The following is a 24,714-nucleotide window of genomic DNA, read 5'->3' as shown; positions in this document are numbered from 1 at the left end:
TATTTTGAGAGACAGGTTATGTGTTTTGTTTATAGTAATTTAAACAGAGGTTTAGTTGTACATTTACTAGTATTGTAAAGACAACAATCGTTTACAGAGATATATCTTATGGAAGAAAGTTGTCTTTCACCTCAAGGTACTTTTCATTTTTACCTTAAAGGAAAGATGAAGATGTACAATGAGAGGATTCAGAGATCCTATTTTGATTACTTCCAAAATAGAGCTATACAATGGCTTTTAGGCCATTTCTAGTCCTAAGTAGAATTTTGTTGAAAGTATTATAGCTGTATCATATATATGATTTGTATTTATGGAAACCAGTGACTATAAGAGAATAATTGCATACAAACATTACTTGGACTACATGTTGAAATCAAAACAGCTTGCCCAAGTATATCTGGAAGGTCTTTTAAAATTTGAATATAGAAATTATTAAGGTAAATAATAAGTTAATAAGTGAGGCAGTTAACCATTATTTTATGTGTGTTTGTATAATTTTGAAACATATTAATGTATAATCACAATGCAACAGCATACAGTCTAGAAAGTAACATTATTATGACAGTTACAAGAATTATATAGAAAAGATTTGGAGTATACATAATTATTTATTATGTGACTAAACTTCATCATAATCTGAATAAAAATTGGTACTCATTTTAATAACAGATGTAATACAAATTCATAAGTATCAAAATAAAACAACAAATCCAAAGTTGAGTCAAACATGAAAGAAAATACTTATAAACAAACTATATCTACAACTGTGTGCGAACTGCTTCGAGGTCAATACCAACGATGTATTCTGTACAATCTAACTGTCCGGCAAGATCCAAGGAATCATGTGGAATTATAACTGTAGACAACCAAGGAATTATGTGTTGTATAGCTGTGGTTGATGTAATGTATCTAGTCCGTTAAGTGTAACTGTCTTGAAAGATAGGTGTTGCAATACCTCATCTCTACCAACAGTACACTATGTCAACCCTTGTACAGCCTCTGAAAAGATATTTGGCCGGGCCCATTATGTCCCGAAACCGCATCGTCCGTCGACACGGTCCTTTTAAATGAGGTGAGGCCCAGGAAAAACTGTCCGAAAAAACCGTTCTGAGAATGGGCCTGGCCATAAATGGTATAATTATGTGTGTAGTTGAATCAGTCTGTCTAACCATCTTGCAACATTGGTGTTGCAATACCTATTCTCTATAGGTGTTACCTATACTCTATAGGTCAGAATGTTAACACTCTTACAGTCATAAGTGATGTAATGTGTGTTGTTGGTGCAGTCCAACTGTCAGTGATTGATCAGTGTGCCAATACCTCACTATCTAGTACAGAGTGTTAAACCTTATGTGGCCACAACTGGTTTAATGTCTAGTTGATTTAGTCTCTGTCCAACAGAATTAATGTGGGTTACCAGAATGTTTTATATAAAATGGAATTAAAAATACAGGAGAAGATAAAAACACACTTACCTAATTTACAATCAACAATATCAACACTTTAATCTTTTTACCTTGCAACTCTAAAAGAAACAGAAACCCATGAATAGGAAAAATTTAACTATAACCCCTCAACCATCTTTGTTAATAAGGGCGATCTCATCTTTGTGTGCAACTGTTAACATGTTTCAAACTGCTGCTTCGCTACATGACGCATTTCAACTGTAATACTATACACATTGGATCCGTAGTATTTATTTTAACTGCTACAAATCCACAGTAGTGCTGTTTAATTGTCACTACATTCTGACAGTCAACTAAGGAACTATCATGGAAGCACACTGATGAAGTTATACCTGGATGTTAAAAACAGAACATTATTGTTTTATAGTTCTTTTCAATAGCATTTTTGGAATTCCTAATACAAGTTTTTCTTTATTTATTTCTATTTTGATCGTGGTCAGTCAATATGGCAGGAAATAGTTGTAATATCAATATGGATGTTTTAACAATTTTAAATTTGTCTGGATACATTATTGTGAGTTAGGCATTCAGAGGTATAACTTTTCTGAAAATGATGGTGATTGGGATGCGGATTTAATTTACCACAACTTGACATGATGATTCAAGAGATTCTGATGGCAGTTTAATTTACGAAACACGCTACATTCTCCCTGATTGTGGAGCAGCTCTTAGAGTGGCAAATAAACCCAACAGTATCCTGTAACAACACCACTGAGAACTCGGCACATAAAGGGATAAAAAGATAAACTGTGTCATTCAAATAAAAATTTTGCAGGCCTATATGTTTAAAATAAGTTCATAAAAATCATTAATAAATATTTATTTAGTTATGTTTTTCTACACACTAAAGTTGATTGTTTCTTAAATAGTTGTAATATTCTGAAACACATGACCTAAAGTTTATTTTATTCAATAATTAAACACCTATATATTCATTCAGAGAAAAAGGTCAAATTCTGAAATACTAAGTACTTGAACTCCACATTGTACTTTATAGATAGCTTATATTATTATAAATTCTATTTTAATTTGGATAAGCTTAACTATATCATGAATAATCGGGTTTGGCTGTGGGCCAAACAGAATCTGTGGTTCAAATATAACAGATAAAAATTGGAGCTTTTAACTAGAATAGATAGATAATGATTTGTTGTATAATGTTCTGACGTAAAAGTAAATTTTTTGGCATATCACATCATTGACCAATCCCCAAAAGTGAGTATATCAGGTAAACATGATCATCTGCATCTAATAACTAATAATGTTACATATATCTATCTATAGATTAGTAAGAAATGGTAAATACAAATAAAATAATGAATGGTTAAAATGTAAGTAACATGTAATTAAAGATTAACATAGAAGAGGGGCAAAGGTGAAGGTCAAACCTCCACAAGTAATGACCAGGGCCTATTGATATTATCAGCAGTAAACAACCATTAATTGTTTTATGTTTATTACAAGGTTGAGCTTATCCAAATTAAAATCATATTTGTGGTAATATGGGCTTCTCTTCAAGTACTTAGTATCCTACAATTTGTACTTATTGCTTTCATTGGGTCCATGGACATTTAAATTTGTAACAAAACAAGCTTTACGGCTTGTGTTTTAGACTAGTTTACAAATAACAAAACTATAGCCTGAAAATGTAACTTAATAAATATTTTCTATTTATTTAGGTTTCACACCTAACAAATGGCATCTTTGATGTCGAAAGGCCTTGTGTGAAAAAAATAAAACTATTGGATAACTGTGACTTTTACGTTATCAAATAATAGAAAATATTTTTTCCAATAAGAAGTGCTCCTCCTTCAATAAATAAATATTCCTTATCGACTTCAATAAGCTTGTTTATAAATGTATAAACATTTTTTATTTCAATGACATAGTAATTAGAAAGCTGGTCCATAGTTTGCACTTTAACGTTACAATATTCTAATAGTTGGGTGTCTGTTTCTCTAAGAGTTACATTTAAAAAGTTTTAATGGTTAATTTTATTGATTGTAAACTGATACAGCACAGATAAACAACAGCTATTTAGGTGATTTGGTTAGATGTTTAACAAGACTGAAATAAATAACGTATAAAAAGTGAACAGAATTTGTACCTAGGGTGGTTTTAGAAAGTTTGGGCGTGCCACACATTCAACAGAACAGTTTGCATCAAAGGCAGTTAGACTGAACTAATTATCTTTGATTTGTAGATCAAAATAAAAACAAAAAAGCATGAAATGAAAAATTAGGAAAATAAACGTCAAATAAAATAACCTAACTGTGTCTATGTTAACTACTGTGCTTGAAAATGTAGAAAATTTAAGAATAGTTATTAAGGATCCTATAGTAAGTCACCCAGTTAATGTCATTTTCTTCCAAACACGTTCCAAAGTGCTTTTCTTCTTCAAATCGACATGGGACACAAGTCCAAATCTTCAAACTTAACTCTGTTAAACCATTATATACACTCTCTGGCAGATTAACACACACCAGATGGAAGACACCTTGACACTTGTAACAAGCAATACGTGTTTCACTGTCAACAAACTTATCCAAACACATTGTACATCTCACATTGATTGAGGCCATGTTCTAGAGTACACTGTGCTGTGCCTCACTTCTGTAATGCTACCATCAGGAAGTGAATCAGTTCTATCAAAACAAGGAAATTGATAAAAGCTGTATGATGTCAAAGTTCAAAGCGGTTATCTTTTTAGATATTTTGTTGCTGATGTTTTGCTGGTATTCCTATAGTTAATGTTAATTGTAAAGGGGCTGTTCATGATACTAAGAAGAGGAGATTTTCAATTAATATTGTAAAAGTGTGGAAGTGTTTTTATTTATTTGCATCAGTAGGCCTACTAATCACATTGCATATTCTAGACTATATTAAAATACATTATTTTCATAAACTGCCTGGAATGAATGTAATATGAGTTTATACATTTTCATTGTATGGCCATTCTACTTCTTGAACAATCTACTTCATGGCTGTGAAATTGGAGAAAAGGAAGACCAACCTTATTGTACTTGATTCAGATTAGACTAACGTAAGTACAGTACTGAGCAATCAGAAAGTTAACGAGTTTGAAATAATTAATCTTATAATAAGACACATACCATAGTAAGTTGGTAGTTAAAAACAATCGTATATTGTCTGAGTACTGGAATTTATAATCTTCAAACTATTTATCCCAACTTTAAAATCAGATGAAACTCAATGACTGAGTACATCTTTGAGTAAGATTCTTTAATGTTAGTTAATTATCAGTTTAATATTTTTCGAATTTTCATCATATTTAGTAACCCCATAAATGTACATTTTTATTTCTTTCTCCATGTCAGTTACACCTTCATAGGCTTTCTCCATAGGCTTTACACCTTCTGAAGCGTATGGTTACCTTGTTTAATGAAATTTCCTGAAGGGCGTCTCTTGGGGAAGGCAAAATCGGAACCTTTATTCTGTCCTTGACCTCAGCGACGGAGCAGTAGATGTCTTCATGTTCTGGACCTTGAGCAGCCTCCATGGCTGCCAACTGCTTCTGGTTTATATCCAACAGCTCTGTCAACTCTGCCTCAACTGATAATCTGCACAGGACATTCAGACTACAGATGCCAATAGTTTTCTACCACTTTCTTATTTTATAAATCTATAACACATCTACAACTGTGGGATAACAAAGAAGGAGAAAGTGGCTGAGTGATCTATGACATCAGACTTCTGATCTGAGTTAGAGATAGTTCAAATCTTGTCTGTGACCATATCATTTATGATCAGTACCATCGACCTTGTACTGTATTAACTTTCCCACTTATTCCGTTTGATAAGATCCTCCACAGACCAGTGGCCTATGAGTACAGGTAGATTGTCTTAACGGGGAATCAACCTCCCCTTTAAAAAAACCATAAAATAAAAAAAAATATTAACAGAGAACATATAGGAAGGAATATAAAGAAATAAATTAAATTAAGGAGTGATTAAACCTACTAAAACATGCCTCAATTATATGTACCTTTTCCAAAAATGTTTCTTACTGAGTTGGCTAGAGCATGAAAAATTTCTGATTACAAAAATTAGCTAATTTAGGGCACAGTTCTCTACTCCTAAGTTTTCCACACCAAGTAGTTCTCAGCAACTTAACAGATTTCCAACACCCATGCAGTTACCTAGATTATCTCCTCCGAGTGAAATTATGCATAGAGACATTAAACTGCACATTAAACTTATATTTATAAAAATATTAGATATTGAAGACTTATTGTAAATACAAAACTTCATTTGTTTTTTGTTTAAAATCTTGTAATATGGCTAACTAATCCAAATTAATTGGAAATAAATTTAGCCGGCTCCAACATATTGTACATTATAAGACAGGATTTTATAAAATACGCCTTAAAATAAAGGGATTACTTTTTCCAACAGAAAAATGCACCTAAAAAAAACCTATAAATCCACATTATTATAACATCTGTCAGTATATTGTGGCTAAAATTAAAAAAGAGATATATTTGTTTAAGCTTTGGAGTGCTTAAGCACTGAATGGATTTGCTTTGGGAAAAAATTGTTTAGGCAAAAAGAATCTACAATCCCATTATGCCTCAATTTGACATCTATAATGATAATTAGATTTATCACCTAGAAGCCCCATTGGTTCCAATACACCCTGTGTAATTCCCAATCTTCCAAACATGAAGTTAACGCTCTTTTAATGTCCCATGCAGCAACAAGCTTTGATGATCAACCTGCTAAAATGTTGCTGGCCTTAATGATTTAGTGTATTTACTGTGTGCAGACACAACATGATTTTAGTGAAGTACCTTCTATCCTACAGATCTATCTTTAGCATAATGACCTTCAGTTTAACTTCATAAGAAAAATGTTAAATTTCTAATACTTTTACCCCCTTTTTCACTGTATAAATATTGAAGATGTCTCATGTTAAATAGTATAGGAGCTAGCAACGTTTTCGAAAGAGAATTTCAGGTCAGCTGAAATTTTGATATGCTGTCTTTCTTGCTCTTTCGGTTGGAGTCCGGGCTATCTGAATTAACGTCTGGCAAATTAATTTTAGATTATTTTATGTTTAAATAACATAATATAAAAATTACAGACATTCAAAAATACTTTAAATTTTTTATTTAATAAAAATAAAATTTCGCGTATGGCACATAATTAACAACAGTAAAAATGTCTGGTAATAAAAAATAATGTCTGGTAGATCTATCTAAAGGGAAAAAATTTTAAATTACACATAAAAAAATTCTTTTAAACTCCAGGATTTTTACCTGTGAAGGTAAGATGCACATTAATAAACGCAACTACTACCGCCAGCCAGATAGCCCGGACTCCAACCGAAAGAGCAAGAAAGACAGCATATCAAAATTTCAGCTGACCTGAAATTCTTGTTTTAGAAACGTTGCTAGCTCCCGTACTAAAAGGTATTAATAATATAATACACTTTTGGGTTTTTATTACAAAGCTCATATGTATTAAATATTAATAATATAAAAATGTTAAATTTTCCCGGACTAAAAATACTATTAAAGGTAACTAAACAAGTTTAGATGTATATTAATTAATCATATTTTTGAAGTGAAAACTTCTTTAGGCGTTTTGGTAGAGGGTAAAATCCTCGGTTCGCGTCACCGACATGCTAAAGTGGTTTCCATGGAAACGTTAATAATCTTTGGAAAATTTGTTTATTCTATTTTAGTCACTTTGTGCTATTTATGATATATTAAATGCCTAATACTAAATCTATGCAATGTAATATGCTAATGATAATAGTATATCTATAGCTATGGAGAGCCAGACTAGCGCACTCACAGTAGCCTGTGTACACGTATACACTAATACATCGACTATTTCTGACTGTATTATGTGCGCGTTGGACGCTTTTTGGATAAGTATAATTTTGTGAGTCACGTCAACAATACGTTATAGTAGCAGTACATCTGTAATTGTAAATGTGACGCGTTGTACATTAAGTATTAGAGTGTAGAATACATAAGTAAAGTTAAATTGACCACGTGGGAAGTTCAACTTGTGGTTACTGGATTTTGTTTATTTAAGTGAATTTTTAATTTGACTATTATTGTAATTATTTAATTGAAGGATTACTGTTTATCTATTGAATTTAAATTAATTGACTTCAGTATAAAAGTGAGTATGAAACATATTAATATTTTTATACAGATAAATGAATAATGAAAACAACGAATATATTTTTAAACATTGATATTAAGCGGAGACTTTAATATTAACTTCGCAGATGACAAAAATTTATCTTTAATTGAATTTTTGAATGAAACATTAGGTTTGACTATGTCTAATGATCGAAAAGTCAGTACAACAAAGTATAAAACGACTATCGATGCTGTTTTTATACGATATTTAGATAAATTTCAATCAAACATTTTTATTTCTTATTTCAGTTACCATAAACCTATTATATCTTTTTTAGAATACAATGAAATGATGGAACGAACAGATAATCTAAGTATTGTCGAAATTAATGATGACAATGATGTAAATAATGAAAATAATGTTCAAACTTGAATTCATTGAAATTCGTGTAAATATAAATACTATGTATAATTAAGATAATTGTATATTAATTATTTTTTCAAATAATTTGTATTTATATTTTGTTCATGATTTGTTTAACCCATCATATGTAACTAATAAATAAAACATAAAAAAGTCATATAATTTTTGCATATAGTTTTAATTACTCTCAACTTAATAGTTCCGTTTTCACTTCTATCAGCAGTCCCACGAAAGTTAAACATCTCCCTTAGTTCAATAACTAAAATAAAGGTATAAAAAAGTGTAAAGTTGAACATTGTCCTTCAGAAGCTAAAATGAAGACTGTTACCAGCAGAGTGAGCTCTTTAATTACAGAACAAAGGATTTAACCAACAGGATCAGTTATAAAGATGATTCATCAGCACTGGATACATTTTCTACATTATTTAAAGATATTTGATTATTTTCATAGATCACCAAGGAGTTTACAAATAACTGTTTAAGACTTAGAAGTCTACCAGCATAGGTTCTTTTTGTTTCAACATTAGTACATCAGAAACCTCTGGTGCCAGTGAGTCACATTTTCGAACACTTCACAACTTTGACTCACTCTTCATGCTATACCTGGATGCTGAGCTCATCTAAATTCCTATTGCGTTTTTATATAATTTTAACCTTTGTACAAAAATATGACCAATGAAAAAAACAATGCAAAGTGAAATCAAAAGAATATGTAGTCATATAATTGACCTTTAGAATGATATTTGCCTGTCACTTATTCCTCATTACATGACTGAAAAAATCAATAAGGAAATCCATGAATAAAAAACATGACCTAGAGTAATAACATTTTTAAACAGCTCTCAATGTAATTAAATGTTTAAATGTTGTAAAAGACCTCTTGTGAGTTCTTAGTGGTCAGTTAGGGTAGCCCTATTGTGACCTGTATTCTTTAGATATGTACATGTTTTAAAGATATTGTGCATTGAGTTGACACACAATATGGTTGTTTTGATTCCTAACTTATGCATGTTACAATGTTCTGATATGATTTGTTCATTTTAATCTAGATTGTAGTTAAGTTGTCTATTCACCTGAAGAAGAAATCATATTGTAGAGCTCAAAACAAAGCGTTACTGAATTTTTCTATCACTGCAGATGGCAAATGTCTGCAAAAATCCTGTTTCTTACAAGAGACATGTACCGAATTTATGACAGTGGGGATAGTATCAGTGTGCGTCCGCCACAGTCAATGTTTTAAACAAACAACATGCATTGATTTAATAACTCATGTTCCCAAACATCAGTGATGAGGTATTTTCAAAGTGTGAATACAATATCAATTGATAAATGTGTGTTTAAATGGTGTCAATTGAGATCAAACAAAATGTCCTCCAAGACAATTAACACCAAATTATGCATTGTTCGAGTCTTTCAAAGTAAATTCTTGACTTTCGTCTTTAACTCCTGTCCAAGCACTCACCTTAGTTGTTGTGCCTCCTTCTCAGCTAAAAGCCTGGCAGCCTCCCTAGCCTCCTCCTCCAATATCTGTTCAATGCTCTTGTCATCTGGATGTTCTCCCATAACCCAAGTCCAAGGATCTCCTTCCGCATCTAACATGAACTGTACATGTTTTCTACTGGTTTTGCTATCTGAAACAAGTGTGAAAGCAACATTTAAAAATTACTGGAATTTTATAACATTATTTTAGTTACCAGCAACATAAACATAAATGAATGTTATTAAGGATATAAATGTAATGATAATAATGAGAACTGAGTGTAGAAGTTACCATGACTCCTGTTTAATTCATCCAACTTCTAAAAATGGAAGAAGTTAACAGACCAATTAACACCTGTGCAGCCCATACAATTTTGTCTTATTCCACCTATTGAAGTTTATATGGCTGATTTAGAGAATCTTAATCGATATTTCCCTCAGCCTTCAAGACTTTTGCCCAAAGTTACTAAGTACTCCTTTGGGACAACAAAATCTCATTCTGAGGATAATGTATGGTAAGAAGAGAAGGTGCTGCAGTTTTTATTCAGATGTTCCTCAGAGATAGAACCAGCCTTAATGTCTGGCTTTCTAAAGTGGACAGATTGCATTATGATGTTCTTCTTTAGTGTTGAACAACCACTTCTGTTGAACAACCAGTTCAAAATAACTATTTTATTATATTTATGTATATTAGTAAACTATTTTGACTTGCTGAAAACTGATAGATAAACTTATATGCTAGTACTACTCTACCTTTAGTATACAATGTTCCTTTAGTATACAATGTTTGTTTGGCTACCAGTGTCTGATTTACGAGTATCATCACACTCCGCCTCTGGCCCCCTCGGTCGTGAATGTGTAAAGCAACATATTGTTATTGATAAATAAATATCGAAATAAAAAACAAAAATAAAACAAATAAAATTGTGTTTGTTTGCTTTTAGTTTTTTATTTAGTGGCCTTTAAATTATTCATGAATTGTTGAGTTAATCTCTGCAAGATCACTTTATAGTCATCACTAATCTTCAGCTTGGTACAGGTAAAGTCTCATACACAAGTTATTGTCACAAAAAAAAGTTTTCTCACAAAATTATCGGTTTTAATATTAAATATTTTAGCGATGAGAATGAATGCAACAAAGCTTTAGTTAGATTTTTGATATTTTTTATTACAAAGTATTATAATCTTACTACTGTACTTGTGTAAAGTTCACATTCGAAATGGAAACATCCCTTGTATGAACTGGACCTGTGCTCCCCCTCGCAAGAACATATATATTAGTATATGTCCATTTCCCAGTCCAAAAACTAAAAATAGAACTTATAAACACTAGTTACTGTAGCTATTTACTGTTAATCGCTCGAACTTCCTAAGTAATATGTTGTTATGTGAATGGTGGGCATCTGACTTATTTTTGTCCCGTAGCTTGCGATCTTGTACAGAGTTTGTGGAGATGCTATCGACTGCGGTGGCCGACGGAGATGCTTATACGTACCAGTAAAGATTGGTATGTGTTGCAGTCGTGCTACACAATCGACTGTAGGCACGGCGGCGACGGCGCAGGCGCATAGCTGGCAAGAGATAAACACCGGAAATAACGAAAAAGATTATTCTGATCGAACTGTTCAAGCGATTTTAAGAATAATAATTCAAATTCATAAAAGATTATAGGCTACAAAATTACTACCTTCAAATTTTTAATGTCAAATGTTCAATAAAAGCTATGTACAGTAATTTAATTATCAATAAAATAATTTTTCTGCTTCTATATGTCAAATTTTATGATTGTGTGTAGTTTACAAATCAGTTTTAATAATTTAAATCATTTGAAAATTAAAGAAAGAAACTAAAGAATAAATAAAGGCACAGAGGTGCTCCCATTTCCGGTACGATTAGCTTTAAAATAGACTATTTCAACTTACTAATCCACATTTTTTACTTTTCAATTTTATTTTCTCTGTCCAACGTTAAGGATTATACGATATTCCCAGCTCACATTACCCAAGTTTAGAAAAATAAAACTTGCCTTGTGTTTAAAAATTACCTGTTATTTTTTGAGGCCTCTTCTGCTCCTCCTGGTCCCACACCTTCCAGCGGCGTACTTGCTCCTCACGCATCCGACAGAACAGCGTCTGCTTCTGGCTTTCATCCAGCTCGGCGAGGATGTCAGGGTGCACCCAGAGGTCTTGCAGGATCTGCTTCAACATCCTCCCTGCAGCACAGAGAACACGTCACTAAAGTTCTGCCTCTAGTGGAAGGCTCTCCAGGAAACTGTATAGCGAACAGCTGAGAAGTCTAATCGAACGTGCCTTATTGGCGACTGGCAACTGTACTAGAGTGACTCGTATTTCATATTTTATCTTGCTGGTGATAAGCAAGGCTAGATTGTGAATCACTCGAGAGGCCTAAGATTGGAGTTTATTTCCCTGAAGATTGATCTGCGTCATTTTCAAAGGTAGGCATACTTGTTTAAACTATCTTATCGGTTACTCGCTTGAAATTGTACAACTTTGTATGGTTATATAATGATGTTACGACACATGGAATAATTCAGCATCTGGACTAAAATATTCTACTACCAGCATCAACACTGGGTGAGTTTATTAGCGTCGATTCCACCACAACCGAGCAAGTTTGTACAATGTTTATATGTAACTCCAAAAGGTTTTCTAATAGTGCCAAAGTTTTAATGCTTCATCCGATAGTGCTGAATAATTTATTTTATGCCCATGAACGCCAAATCATACAGCAAAATAGAAGTGAGCAATTTTTGGTCCTGGCCGGCGATTTCACATTTCAACGCCAAAATTTTGACAATTAGGCAAACAGCCTATTTTTTCAAACTCTAAATAAATAAACGCATTGGAAATATGTATGTTACAAATTTTATAAACCGTTATTTGAAATTTTCAAACTAGTTACACAATGCTTATATTGATTTTTTAATGCAGTAATTGAATAATTTTGTTTCGTTCTTTGTTTAATGTTTGTCTTGTGGATGGAAGGATCATTTTCGGAAATTTGCTTGCCACCGTTCAGTTATACAAAAAATCAGTAACACTACAGTTCAAGATCTGCTACGAAGAGATCAAATTGCATATCTCAAAATGTAGTTTAATCTTTTGTTATTACTATTTTTTGTTATTGCTGAACGATGAAAAATGTCCGGGAAATCCTGTTTGTGTTTCATGTTGTTCTTATGAAAATCCTTTAAAATGGTTCATTTTAGCCGTTTCCAAGCTGTAAAATAGTTTATAGAATTTACCAAAACGTTCATTGTAGGCTTAACTGGTGTTCATTACTCAATGTACCATAAATAGCTTAACAATGAACTAGTTCATTGAAATATAATCCACTTATATTTCAATGAACACATCTAATCAAAGACATCTTTACAGTATTTTGTCAGTAGAACCTAATTTCCTGAAGTCGTTAACAGAGTCCAAATCTGGCAAGACCAAGACTACACATACGGAACGAAAAGATGTACGTCAATAGACGAAATTCGAAAGTTTCTGCCAATTAGAAACCTTCCGAATACCGACTTGATGGAGGCCATTGACGTGCCACGCAGAACAGATAGCGATCAGCAGCGACGCGGTAGGCGCGTGCTGACGGAGCATTTGTACCTGTTTACGAGGAAGTGATGACGAGAAGGCACGAGGAAGAGGTAGAAACAACAGATCCTGCCAGTAGGAGGCTATTCAGGTTACACAACTCTCTAAACAAAGATAAATGGATTGACTACCTGTGATTGACTAATGACTGACATTGTTCGAGTAATCAAAAGTCCATGTCAAGGACCTGAGTAAATCCAAACTGAGACTGATAGTCTTCATTGTGGTTACATTTGATACAGCAGAATTTACTTTACTTTACTACTTTCTTCAAGTAATAAAAATAAATTATTGGATTTATTGCAGATAATGAAATTTGTTATAGTAAAACTGTAAGATCTTGAGAATGTAACAAGAATCTTTGTGCGCTCGAGTATAGCCTATTGGGGGCGACTAAAAATCCTTTGAGATGAGTTTTAAGAATGCTGCAGGAACCTTGGGATTTTTCTAAAGGGTATTCTAACCACCTTTAATGTTCTTAGGACATGTGCGTACCTTCTTCTGAAGTAAAAAAAAAAAAACAAAAAACAACGGACCAGGGGTTATTTTATCATCGCACAACGATATTAGGTTAACCGGCGACCCAAATGTTTGACATTGTTCTTCACCTTCTACAGTGGTAGTCTCGTGTTTTTGGTTTTATTTTTTTAGATATATAAAAAAGGGGAGAGAAAGATTCAATCATCGTTCTATTGTAAGGCAACTGTAATTATCTACAATAAATCCTAGCCAATAAAAAAATTATAGTTGTCGAAATTCTAAAATATTTATTGAAACTAAACTGTATTAAAGTATATAAATTTTCATTTACAAACTGTTATGTAATTCAGTAAGCTTGTGATGATTGTTATTTTACTCAAATTGCTAATAAATGGTAGGAAAGATCACTGATACAGTTTGACAATCATTCTTTATTTAACTTTTTTGCGGGAGAAAAAACAAACCGTAACGTCTATCAGTACAAGAACGGGATCATTTAACCGTAGTTCACTTTATTCACGGTGAAATAAACATCGATGAAGAAGTACGGAAAGAAAACGGGTTGGGTCTTTTTTCAAACGCAAGTAATGACTTCCGCCGAACACTATGACAATCCAGGTCAGGACAAGTACCGTACAGTACAACAGAGAATCAGAATGACTTCGATCAGTTCTTGTCTTCGTTGCAATCTTAAGATGGTGGTTTGAAAGATAGTTCAAAGTTTCCTTCAAGAAAATTTTACTTACATGGAAATATGATCAGTCATAACTATTTTCTCCACTCAAATTGTTTAATCATGGCGTTATTATTAGGGGGATGCCCTTACATTTTTACATTTAACAAAAAAGCTAGGTTGAGTGAAGGGGTTTGTTATATTATTTAAAAGTTTGAACATTGCAGAGCAGACAGTTAAGGACTGTAAATCATGAATATACATCATTGCTTAAAGATTTATAATTGTAATGGATCCTCAAATACGCGTCTTCTTGACTAGGATCGTGCCCAATTCTCACTTGTAGAATGATTATGATATATATATATATATATATATATATATATATATATATATATATATATATATATACCACGGTATAACGCTTCTGGTCAATTTGGACATAAAAGACTCGTTTACATGTCTCCAAACTTCGTGCACTCAGGTTTAGAGATACCGTGAAATGTTACGTTCTATCACGTATACTCAATTTTCCTAAATGTAATAACGTAATTTGAAAATCACATGTGACGGTATCTTTGCATGATTATTTGGAACAGTAGCCAATGTTAATTCCAATGAAATATCACAGTTCACATGACATTTTGGCATTGTAACCATGAAAGTAGAAACATATTCTATAGATAGTATTTATCACATTTCCACAGTATTATCATTAACATTCGTAAGGAAATTTCTAAGGGTTTAGAAGGATCACGGAAGAATTTTGATCAGCGATCAATATAAATCGGTTGAATAACCTACTTGTGCAGAATAGAGTGCTACATGTCGATAGTACGAAGTGTACCGGTCACTTTGAAGAGATCTCCGGCTAAGACTTGACGTGTCGAGTGGACGTTTGTCAGTAGATCCAGGTCCAAGAGGGCGTGGGCGGTCAGAGGTCGTGAGGGAAAGGCGAGCCGCCGACAACAACGGTTGCAACATTGCACCAAGAGTCCTCCAGATCGTGACAATCGTCTGCAGTTGTGACAACCTGCGGTATTACTGTTAACTTCGTGTACGGTGGCTGTTATGTAAGGCTGAGGGAAGCCGAGGCGCGCGGCATGGAGCTCTGTGCGAGCGATAGATGAGATCACGACAAGTCGAGAGCTGCGGCTGTTGTTGATCTCGGGGACTGAACAACAAAGGTTGAGACTCATGGACGTAGTCAACTAACTCGGTTTTTTAATTTAAGGCATATTAATGGTAGAGCCTATTACTTTATTATTACTTCCTGTTAATTTATCATTGTGGCCACTTCACTGTTTTTGTTTACGGAATATTAAATTTTGACATATTAATCTTACGATTGCGACCATATTATAATTATGCACTCAAATTTTTTGTCTAGCTCTTATGAATGTGAGATAATGCTGATAGCTAACACACGAATGCTAATAATTAACTCATGACTGTGACCAACCACCTTATGACTTTTGCCGACTAAATTATAATAGCTAAGGATACCGCCCTGTTATTTGTGATTGATGTACTAAATTATAAATGCATCCGATTAAATTACGAGCTTACAGATGTTGGCGAATAAATTATGAATGTCGGTAAATAGCTTGTTAGTACGGCCGAGTAAAGTAGAATTATTATACAATCATGTTAGTATTTACAGTACTATTAAATGTAATAAACATGCTAGAACTCCAGGTGCTATCCGGAATTTGATTTTCGGTCCACATCCCACGTGCTTAAATAGGAAATGATGTAGTTAATTGTGTATAGTTATATGATACCTCTCTCCTTATCTTTCGAGCTGTACTCATTTCGTTTCCCATACGTTTTCACCTTACGTTTCCCATTTCTGGTGCTTTCCATGTAACTACTCAAATTAGTAATCTGTATATTATTACATGAAAATTTATATAACAATATTGATGTAGTAAAAGAATATTTCTTCGTACTTACAATATGCATCATAAGTCAAGTGTTAAGTGCCTTATAAAACTGAGCTCTTTCATCTATTGAGACGAGATTTGAGATGATAGTGAATATATAGAATGTTGGCGGACCCGCAGGAGGCCGACGGCAGAACATGCACAAGCTGTTGTAAGATATGGCGTGTTAAACCTGATTAGCGCCGGCGTGTCTAACTGTCAAGCGGTTTACCACTCTATCGCAACTCCTCTCGTTGTTTATATTGCCGTGTACTCTTTCGCTACTGTTCATTGGGATTCCCGTTCTGCCCACGAGATTTCTATAAGACCTAACTACTCTTATTACAATGCCACTAGAGTCCCTCGAGAAGAAACCATCATTGTGTTTTGGTCCTCATCGAGGACTCGTCGCCCATGAGAACGTACTACGACGCTAACCTGAGTGATATCACAGCTTTTTTACTTTTCTTGTGAATATAAATCAAAGTTCTACACACCTACCCAGATCGCCCCCTATTCTTCTCCCTGATCATGTTTAGCAATATCCAATTAGCAGCAGACAAATTAGGCAAAAGAGGATATCGAAGATGGTATATTAAAAACAGGTATATCAAGTTTCTTTACGAGTACCCAGGGGAATAGCTCAGAGAGGGCCAACCTGTTAGAAAAGGGACACAACGTAATATGAATTCTTAATTACTACCGATTCTAACCTTTTACTTGTAATTATTTATGAGTTTCGTTTTAACCCTTAAAATCTAAATTATTTGACCCCTCAGTAACTGATATACCACGCCCCGATAGGTCCTTCATCAAGTAGAATTCAAAAACTTTGCCCCTGCGACACTTTTGCAGAGCATTAAATTAAAAGACATCATCTGACATAAGAAAACATGTACAGTATGCTTTCTACGATATTATATATTTCTTTAATGTTATTAATAAATGGAAAAAATGGAACAAAAAAATTGACATTATTTTGCACCTGATTTGCCATTTTAATTCAATCTGATTTTATGTTTTAGCCTTTAAAATCATGAAACATTTACGAGAGAATTTATCTATAGTTACCATATTTCCTTCGACCAGAGTACTTAGTAAGTATTGTTCTGTGATCCACTTTAAGGTTCTCAAGCTAGAACAATGTAAGAAATATATCCTCTACGCCAAAAAAACAGCATTTTAACATAATATGCTACATATGTTCTCAAAATAAAGAAAAACAGAGTTTACAGTTTGCTCGATCCGTATTTACATCTGGCCATAAGGAGCAATTACGAGAGCTAGTATAACAGGAGCTAGAAAGAGTAGCGCCAATCTACGTCATGATTATGATTACCTGATACTCGGAAGTAGTGAGTCATTCAGCCGTCCAGTATTGTTCTCTGCAGAGACCACTAATTAGGGTAGCGAGCAGCGGTCGCGGTCGTCGACGTCCGCAACAATGATGCGGAGTTCCGACAACATTCTGGTGGAAGGAACCGCCATCTTGATTACGTTATCACTTTCATCTGGAGGTCGTCTTAAGGTCGCTCCACTTGAACCAATCATAGACACCTCTGCTGCCCCCAATTGCGGTACTTCGGATAAGTCGCGAATTGTCCCGACCTTGGTCTACGGAAGCAGCGGATTACTCCTTCTCGCTCACGTCTGTCTCAACTTGGTGGTGACGCTACGCTAAATGGGGACATATACGCGTCACAATTTAACTGTCGGCTTGATTCTTGAGCTGTTATTAGACTCTTAATATTTTTGTTTTTACATTTCGGACCAATCCTATGTCAGATTTATAGTGAAAACTTCTTTAACACTACAAGTGCAAAATACCATAACACAGAACTCCATACTGTACTTATTAATAATTGCACTAAAAACCCTAAAATCCCATTGTTTCGTTGTTGTATACCTTTCTCATCTAGTAACAAATTATGTGATACATTTGATACTCGGAAGTAGTGAGTCATTCAGCCGTCCAGTATTGTTCTCTGCAGAGACCACTAATTAGGGTAGCGAGCAGCGGTCGCGGTCGTCGACGTCCACAACAATGATGCGGAGTTCCGACAACATTCTGGTGGAAGGAACCGCCATCTTGATTACGTTATCACTTTCATCTGGAGGTCGTCTTAAGGTCGCTCCACTTGAACCAATCATAGACACCTCTGCTGCCCCCAATTGCGGTACTTCGGATAAGTCGCGAATTGTCCCGACCTTGGTCTACGGAAGCAGCGGATTACTCCTCGCTCACGTCTGTCTCAACTTGGTGGTGACGCTACGCTAAATGGGGACATATACGCGTCACAATTTAACTGTCGGCTTGATTCTTGAGCTGTTATTAGACTCATAATATTTTTGTTTTTACATTTCGGACCAATCCTATGTCAGATTTATAGTGAAAACTTCTTTAACACTACAAGTGCAAAATACCATAACACAGAACTCCATACTGTACTTATTAATAATTGCACTCAAAACCCTAAAATCCCATTGTTTCGTTGTTGTATACCTTTCTCATCTAGTAACAAATTATGTAATACATTTTATTATCATTTTGTACATAATAAAACCATAGTCATCAATTTTTTAATTCAAAACAGTACAACTTATTGTTTTTAAACTATTAAAGAATTCATAAGTATTCCTTTTTATCAGAAATAAAATATTTGCTCAGAAAAGCACGTGAATAAATTTGTGGGTAACGCTACAAATAAATTAAAATTACTCCATGTCCTCTGTAAAGACCCATGGCCCTTGGGCTATATAGTACGATCGTAATACACCAGATACCATTTCTTAGTTTATCGATTTATCATTGGACATTTTTCTCAATTTAGAAATAGAAATGTTATGAAACACCGTATCAGTTAGAGGTACTATTTTTACTCTTACTTCAATACACTTTAGGCCTATACACGGTACTTAGATGATGTGTAGAAACCAATATGGGTCGGTGGCGTATTTAGGATCATACTGTTTAAGAGTTATATAAAATCTGAAAAGAACACTGAGCGTATTGCTTGAATATCTTTTAAGGTTTCAAGATGGCGGCTGTACAAAGTATGGAATTTGGGTCGTACTATAGTTATTATGTATTGTAAAGTAAAACGAGTGTTTTAGAATGTTTCACAGTTCATTTATAATACTATTTTTGTGTATCTCTTAAGGTTTCAATACAGCAGTCATACAATTTCTGAGAAGTATAAACAACATAGCAGAAATACAAGTGTATAGAAAGCTTGATGTATATTATACTTGATTGGTTAATACTTATGCTACATGTGTTTAGATTTAGAAATGTTTATTGCAATAGAAACTCAAGAGTGTATTACTAGAATGGTAGCTGAGTAGGCGTTGTTGAATTAGTGGATTACGGCACCAAAATTGAGTTATATAATATTACAGAGTACAAACCACTGAACTACCGAAGAAGGTATGATAGCACGGAACTACCTCACAGCCATGTTCTGCAGGATGTCTGGAAATGCCATTACACGCATGGTTGATGCTACCAATTTCCTCAATCTGCTCGTCTATCGCCGCTTAACGGATTAGTTACGGGGCTGCTATATTGCGCGGGGAAGCGCGTGCTTCAGCCGACCTAACTGCGCCAAAATAGGTCCTCCCCGGCAGGATGTTTCTGGTGTAAATCTTACTTTATTGTTTCCTTCTTTAGCCATTTGTCAGATGTGCGCTGGCTAAACAGATCAAATTTCAGCACTTGGCATTCCTAACCGGTATTTTAAGAATGACTATCTCACTTCCTGTCGTTTTAATCTTTCTGGAGTTAATTGCTTTAGATATTTGACAGAAGAAGGCAATTCTAGATTTAAACTTAAAGACAACTTTGTGATAGTATCCAAAATGACAGCCGTAAGCCACTGTTACAAATGGTAGTATAATCTTGATGTGGTGTAATTGGGTTTAGTAGGGATGTTTCAATATTTTAAAAATATTTTACTCCCAGATAAGATACCATTTCTGATGGCTGGGAAAATATAATTTCACGAGGAACTAGAAAGTCAAAGAACAGCTTCAGGGCATTTTAAAAAGAGACTGGAAGAAAACCTGTTACAGTAGATGAGGATGTGGTTTTTCCTTGTAGCCTATTTATGATAATTACAGATTACTTTCCTAAATTACATTTAATTTATAGTGCAATCAATTCTTAAACATCACTACTTATTCTAAATGTCATAATTCATACGCATACTGTAAAAAGTCTCATTTTTTATTGTCAGCCTTTTTTAATTTTGTGCCTTGTTTCGAAAATGACAAAATGTCTTACTTTCAAATACCTGTAATTCCATCGTAGAATGATACAAAAATGTTTTGTATGTTCCTGTTTAATAACATTAACCCAACCAAAAACTTATTGCACCACCATAATTTGAATCAGAGACGGAGGAGCAAGATCGTCTCGGTCCGCAAACAATGACATCATTTACAGGTGAATATCTAAATATCATATACAGGCAAAGTGGTATATAATTCAGAGAATATAATCCCCACAACAAGAAGGCTTAGCGACATAAGAGCTCCTCAGTGGATTATCACGTGGAGACTGTTTATAACCACTTGATTTCGAGGAACACGAGATCAATAAATATGCAAGTTGGTTGATTTCTGAATAGTTAGTATTCTATGCAAAATTCTAAGAACTAAAGGACTCCAACTGTAGGTACTCTAGAAATGTTCCTTCATGAGTTCCGAGAACACTTTCTTGATATCTTTAGTTTAATGTGAACGTGAATTGATTGCTATCGAGATATTTTAAGAGTTAATGACGTTGCACATTCTTCCCACAAAAGGCTCAACGTTCTCTTTGGTTCATACTTGAACAACCAGAATTCCATAGGAAATACAGAGAATTTCATACAACAGTGATCGGTTGGGTTAATTTGTGTTAATTGTAAAAAGCAACATGTAGCAAACTGCTCTATGCAGTTACCTATTGTTAAGGCAAGAAAAATGTTTAAAAACTCTTTGTTATTACACAAAGTAATGTGGGCACTTAAAGTAATATTTTGGAGTAACTTATAACCAAGCAGACAGAAATAAGGTTCATGATAAGAACGTAAAATCAAAGATGACTTAAGAGAGCAATTTGTTTTTAATTAGAAAACACTTAATTTCATTGATAGTACTACTTTATTTTAAACTGTGTATTTCTCTTAATTTATATTTAAATAAAATTCAAATGATGTCTTTAAATTATAAATCATAAAAATAATTAACTTAAAAATATTATATGCAAAAATATAATTCTTATCTTTAACCGTTATTCTTCGGCCTGATTTCAAAACTGTTTAACATTTGTATAAATCCTTATAGAGAGTTCAAAAAGTTGTGTTCTTACTATTTTTATCAAATCAAAAACAAAATTTTCTATCGTCGTAAAAAATATCACCGTTAAAATTAAATATAACTCGGGGTCATCGTGCACATTTCTCTTGACCCTTAAAATTTACTGGTACTCTTTTAATGATACAGATTTAAAGTCGACAGTAAAGGTGTGGGCAGTTTAAAGTTTGTTGTTCTCTAAGCAAGGTTTCAAAAGATAATATGATAACTGTCATCTGCCATCGTTATACGTTACAAAAATTACAACACTAAGTCTCGAGGATAGAAATATGTCTTCTTATTCAGGTTAGAAAAGTTAAGACGTAGTATTGTAACATATAACAATGGCAAATGTCCTAAATCCTATTCGTCACATGCTGCCCTTTGCGAAGTACGTCTTGGCATATACTATATATTTAGTACACATGGATAATGAATTCAAACATTCTAGTTCGAACTATAGAGTGGTTCAAACTATTACTAAAATAATGAGCAAAGGAACCAAAGGACAGATGTGGCCTTTAGGTGACCTCGTGATTTAGACGTTTAGTTACCGTTCACCCCAATAATTTTAATATTTAAATAGTTGATATAGTCAACGTCACATGTAGAATTGGCAATGTTTCACAATTTATTAAATTAAATCATTTTATAATAAACGCATTCGGAAATGTGTGTAAGATGATTATAAAGTCCCTATTGCATTTTTTTTAATTGTTCTTTTCAGTTCAAGACAAGAAAGCAGATTCACAAAAATAAACGCCAAAATCTAACCCAACCATTAGGGTTTCTAGGCATATTATGACCAAGATATGGTCGGTTTGACGAAGCATCGACTAGGGAGCTTAGTCCAATTATCAATGTAAGTCTAAATTTAACACCAAGAAATGTATCTATATGGTTTCTAGATTATAGTTGACCTTAATTTATGCTCTACAAATAAAAAACTATTTTTCACCATATTCTATATATTCCAGTATTCTATGTATATTAATTTATAGCAAAAACAAACTATATGTGTCATGAAAGAATGTAAACCAATACATGAAAGGAAAACCCTGACATCGAATTTTTTGTTACATAGTTATATAGACTACATATTCAATAACTTATAATTATTGAATACAATGATGAATTACACACAGCATTATGATCTATATGAAGAAATAGTAATATTATACACAACTACGACAATCCTTGCAGGTTAAATATGCTCTATGTTGATTTATGAATTTACTGTGGTAATTAGATTATTAATTAAGGCTCTGTCAAAAATCAACAAGTTTTGTACTTATTGGTCTTTGGCCTTATACCAACAATAAAGCTCAATGATAAACATATGTTTAAAACACATGCTGTAAGTAAATAAAGAAAGTAACATTCTTAATATTCCACATTGTTGTTGTGTAAACTAATGCAGATTTACGGTGTTCTGCTGAGATGGAGTCTGAAGCCAGCAATATAAATGTAAAACACAACTTATGCGAGGAACACAGCTCCAAAAGGCTTCTTGACGGTCTACAAACTCCTGAGAAACAATCAACGCAATTGGAGAGAACAGAAAAACAGGAACGGAAAGGTGAAAACGGTGCATCAGAAAAAATGGTTCCTGCTAAACCGACCTACGTCTTCTCGCCGGGGAATTCGCCGTCCAGCCCTGACATTGGTGACATGAAGATGAAGCTGAAGCTGCTGCAAGGTGAGGGATCTGGGAATGATGACGAAGTCGTAGATCCTCAAGACACCTTGAAGGAGAAGTGCGGCCAGAGCAATGATTGTGCGAAGTTGGCGGAAATCCTTAACGAATGCAACGACCGGGTCAACAGCAAGGAGAAGACCAATGAGACTTGTGAGCAAGAATTGTACGACTTCGTGGAATGCGTGGCTGCCTGTGTGTCGAAGGACCTTTTTAAGTTTTTAAAGTAAGGATTTAATATTGTGTCTAATAAGTTATTGTAACTTTATCGTTTTTCGTTCGACCGATACGTTTGTCCATGTTAGGTGTCAGTAAATATTACAGGTGTAGAGGATTTGTATTCACGAATATAAGAGTTAGATTTAAACGTTATTATGTGTATTATCTATTTATCTCTTTACGTATATAGGCACAATATATGTAGCACAATGTTATTAATGCTACAATATTTCTAATTTTGTTGAAAAAATTAAGTCGTTATTTTTTATTTCTCGTTCCATGACAAGCAATTCAAAAAATTTTAAAATTAGGATAAAGTAACCCGGTCCCGTGTATATTATCTATGCTACGTATAGCCTATGTTGATCTTATAGTGTCAGATCTTCGCGTAATTATTATTATTTAATTTCATTAATCTTATAACAATAAAAGACATAATAGTAAACATAGTTGTAGAACATCAAGTATCAACGTCATTTGTTGAAATCGGTATGCGAATTTTTCTTAAGAAATGCATGGATCTTGGCCGCGCTAATTTTGGTAGAGGTCGAAACGGTAGGGTGTAGAAAGGGTTAAAATATGAAACTATATTTTTTCAAATATTTTTCTAGCTTGATACAAGTAGAACCGACCGTCAGATATTTATAGCAGTTATATCATCGTCGGAACAACAAGACACAGAGCCTCAATGTGGAGTCTATAATAGTTGGCTAAGGCTAATGTAACGTTACGTGTCCGACTGTTGGTTAAGTATATCAATCTGAGAAAAATTTTACACGATAAAAATTATCATTTCAAATACCGAACTTAACTCTTTAAATATCCTCCCATTTCAACCTACACCAAAATTAGCGCGGGTGTATTTTTCTTAGGAGTAATTTCTCTATCTATTTCACGGATAATTAAGTTGTGTTGTTATACAATGTAAATTAGCTCTTGGCTCCTGGACTATAACGTATATTTGAAGGGGAGCGTATAGAATATAGTCCACTGAATATTTGAAGAGAAAGGTGTAGAATATAGTCACTGAATATTGGAAGAGAAAGGTGTAGAATATAGTCACTGAATATTGGAAGGGACTGAACTCGTCTTATGTACAGTTACAATGATTTGTTATTAGTTAAAAACAATAACTGTGAACACTGCTAATCGAGGAAGTGCTGCACTTTTAAATTGAGCATGAACCATGTGAATTCCTGTTGGCCATATTCGTAAGCTGCTGATAATTTCTACAATGCTATATTCCCCACTGGTTACCTCTCATTGGTGGTCTGGGTAC

The 24,714-nt window shown here is 33.8% G+C and overlaps 2 protein-coding genes across 3 annotated transcripts in view; one reads left to right on the top strand and one right to left on the bottom strand.

The window, feature by feature from the left end:
* LOC124362320 (SH2 domain-containing protein 4B-like) overlaps positions 1-24,714 on the bottom strand; it is a 107,484-nt gene that overhangs the window by 6,232 nt on the left and 76,538 nt on the right. The window contains exons 1-4 of one of the 2 annotated variants that reach the window (XM_046816728.1): positions 17,523-17,665; positions 11,533-11,700; positions 9,472-9,640; positions 4,861-5,047 (exon numbers count right to left, since the gene is read on the bottom strand). In XM_046816728.1, the coding sequence (XP_046672684.1) occupies positions 4,861-5,047; positions 9,472-9,640; positions 11,533-11,700; positions 17,523-17,547 (549 nt within the window). In that variant the 5' untranslated portion in view covers positions 17,548-17,665. Of the gene's footprint in view, positions 1-4,860; positions 5,048-9,471; positions 9,641-11,532; positions 11,701-17,522; positions 17,666-24,714 lie in introns of those variants that run through there. The other variant, XM_046816729.1, reaches the window with a different exon arrangement.
* On the top strand, positions 22,892-23,588 carry LOC124362321. Its single transcript, XM_046816730.1, has one exon. The coding sequence runs from the start codon at positions 22,961-22,963 to the stop codon at positions 23,444-23,446; it is 486 nt and encodes a 161-aa protein (XP_046672686.1). The 5' UTR covers positions 22,892-22,960; the 3' UTR covers positions 23,447-23,588.

This window comes from Homalodisca vitripennis, chromosome 5 (assembly GCF_021130785.1).
Source record: "Homalodisca vitripennis isolate AUS2020 chromosome 5, UT_GWSS_2.1, whole genome shotgun sequence".
NCBI classification, from domain to species: Eukaryota; Metazoa; Arthropoda; class Insecta; order Hemiptera; family Cicadellidae; genus Homalodisca; species Homalodisca vitripennis.
Note: the sequence above shows the minus strand (reverse complement) of the source record. Positions and strands in the feature narration are given on the sequence as shown.

Excerpts from the sequence above, each read along its gene's own strand:
- LOC124362321 (XM_046816730.1), top strand. The coding sequence starts at position 22,961 with ATGGAGTCTGAAGCCAGCAATATAAATGTAAAACACAACTTATGCGAG.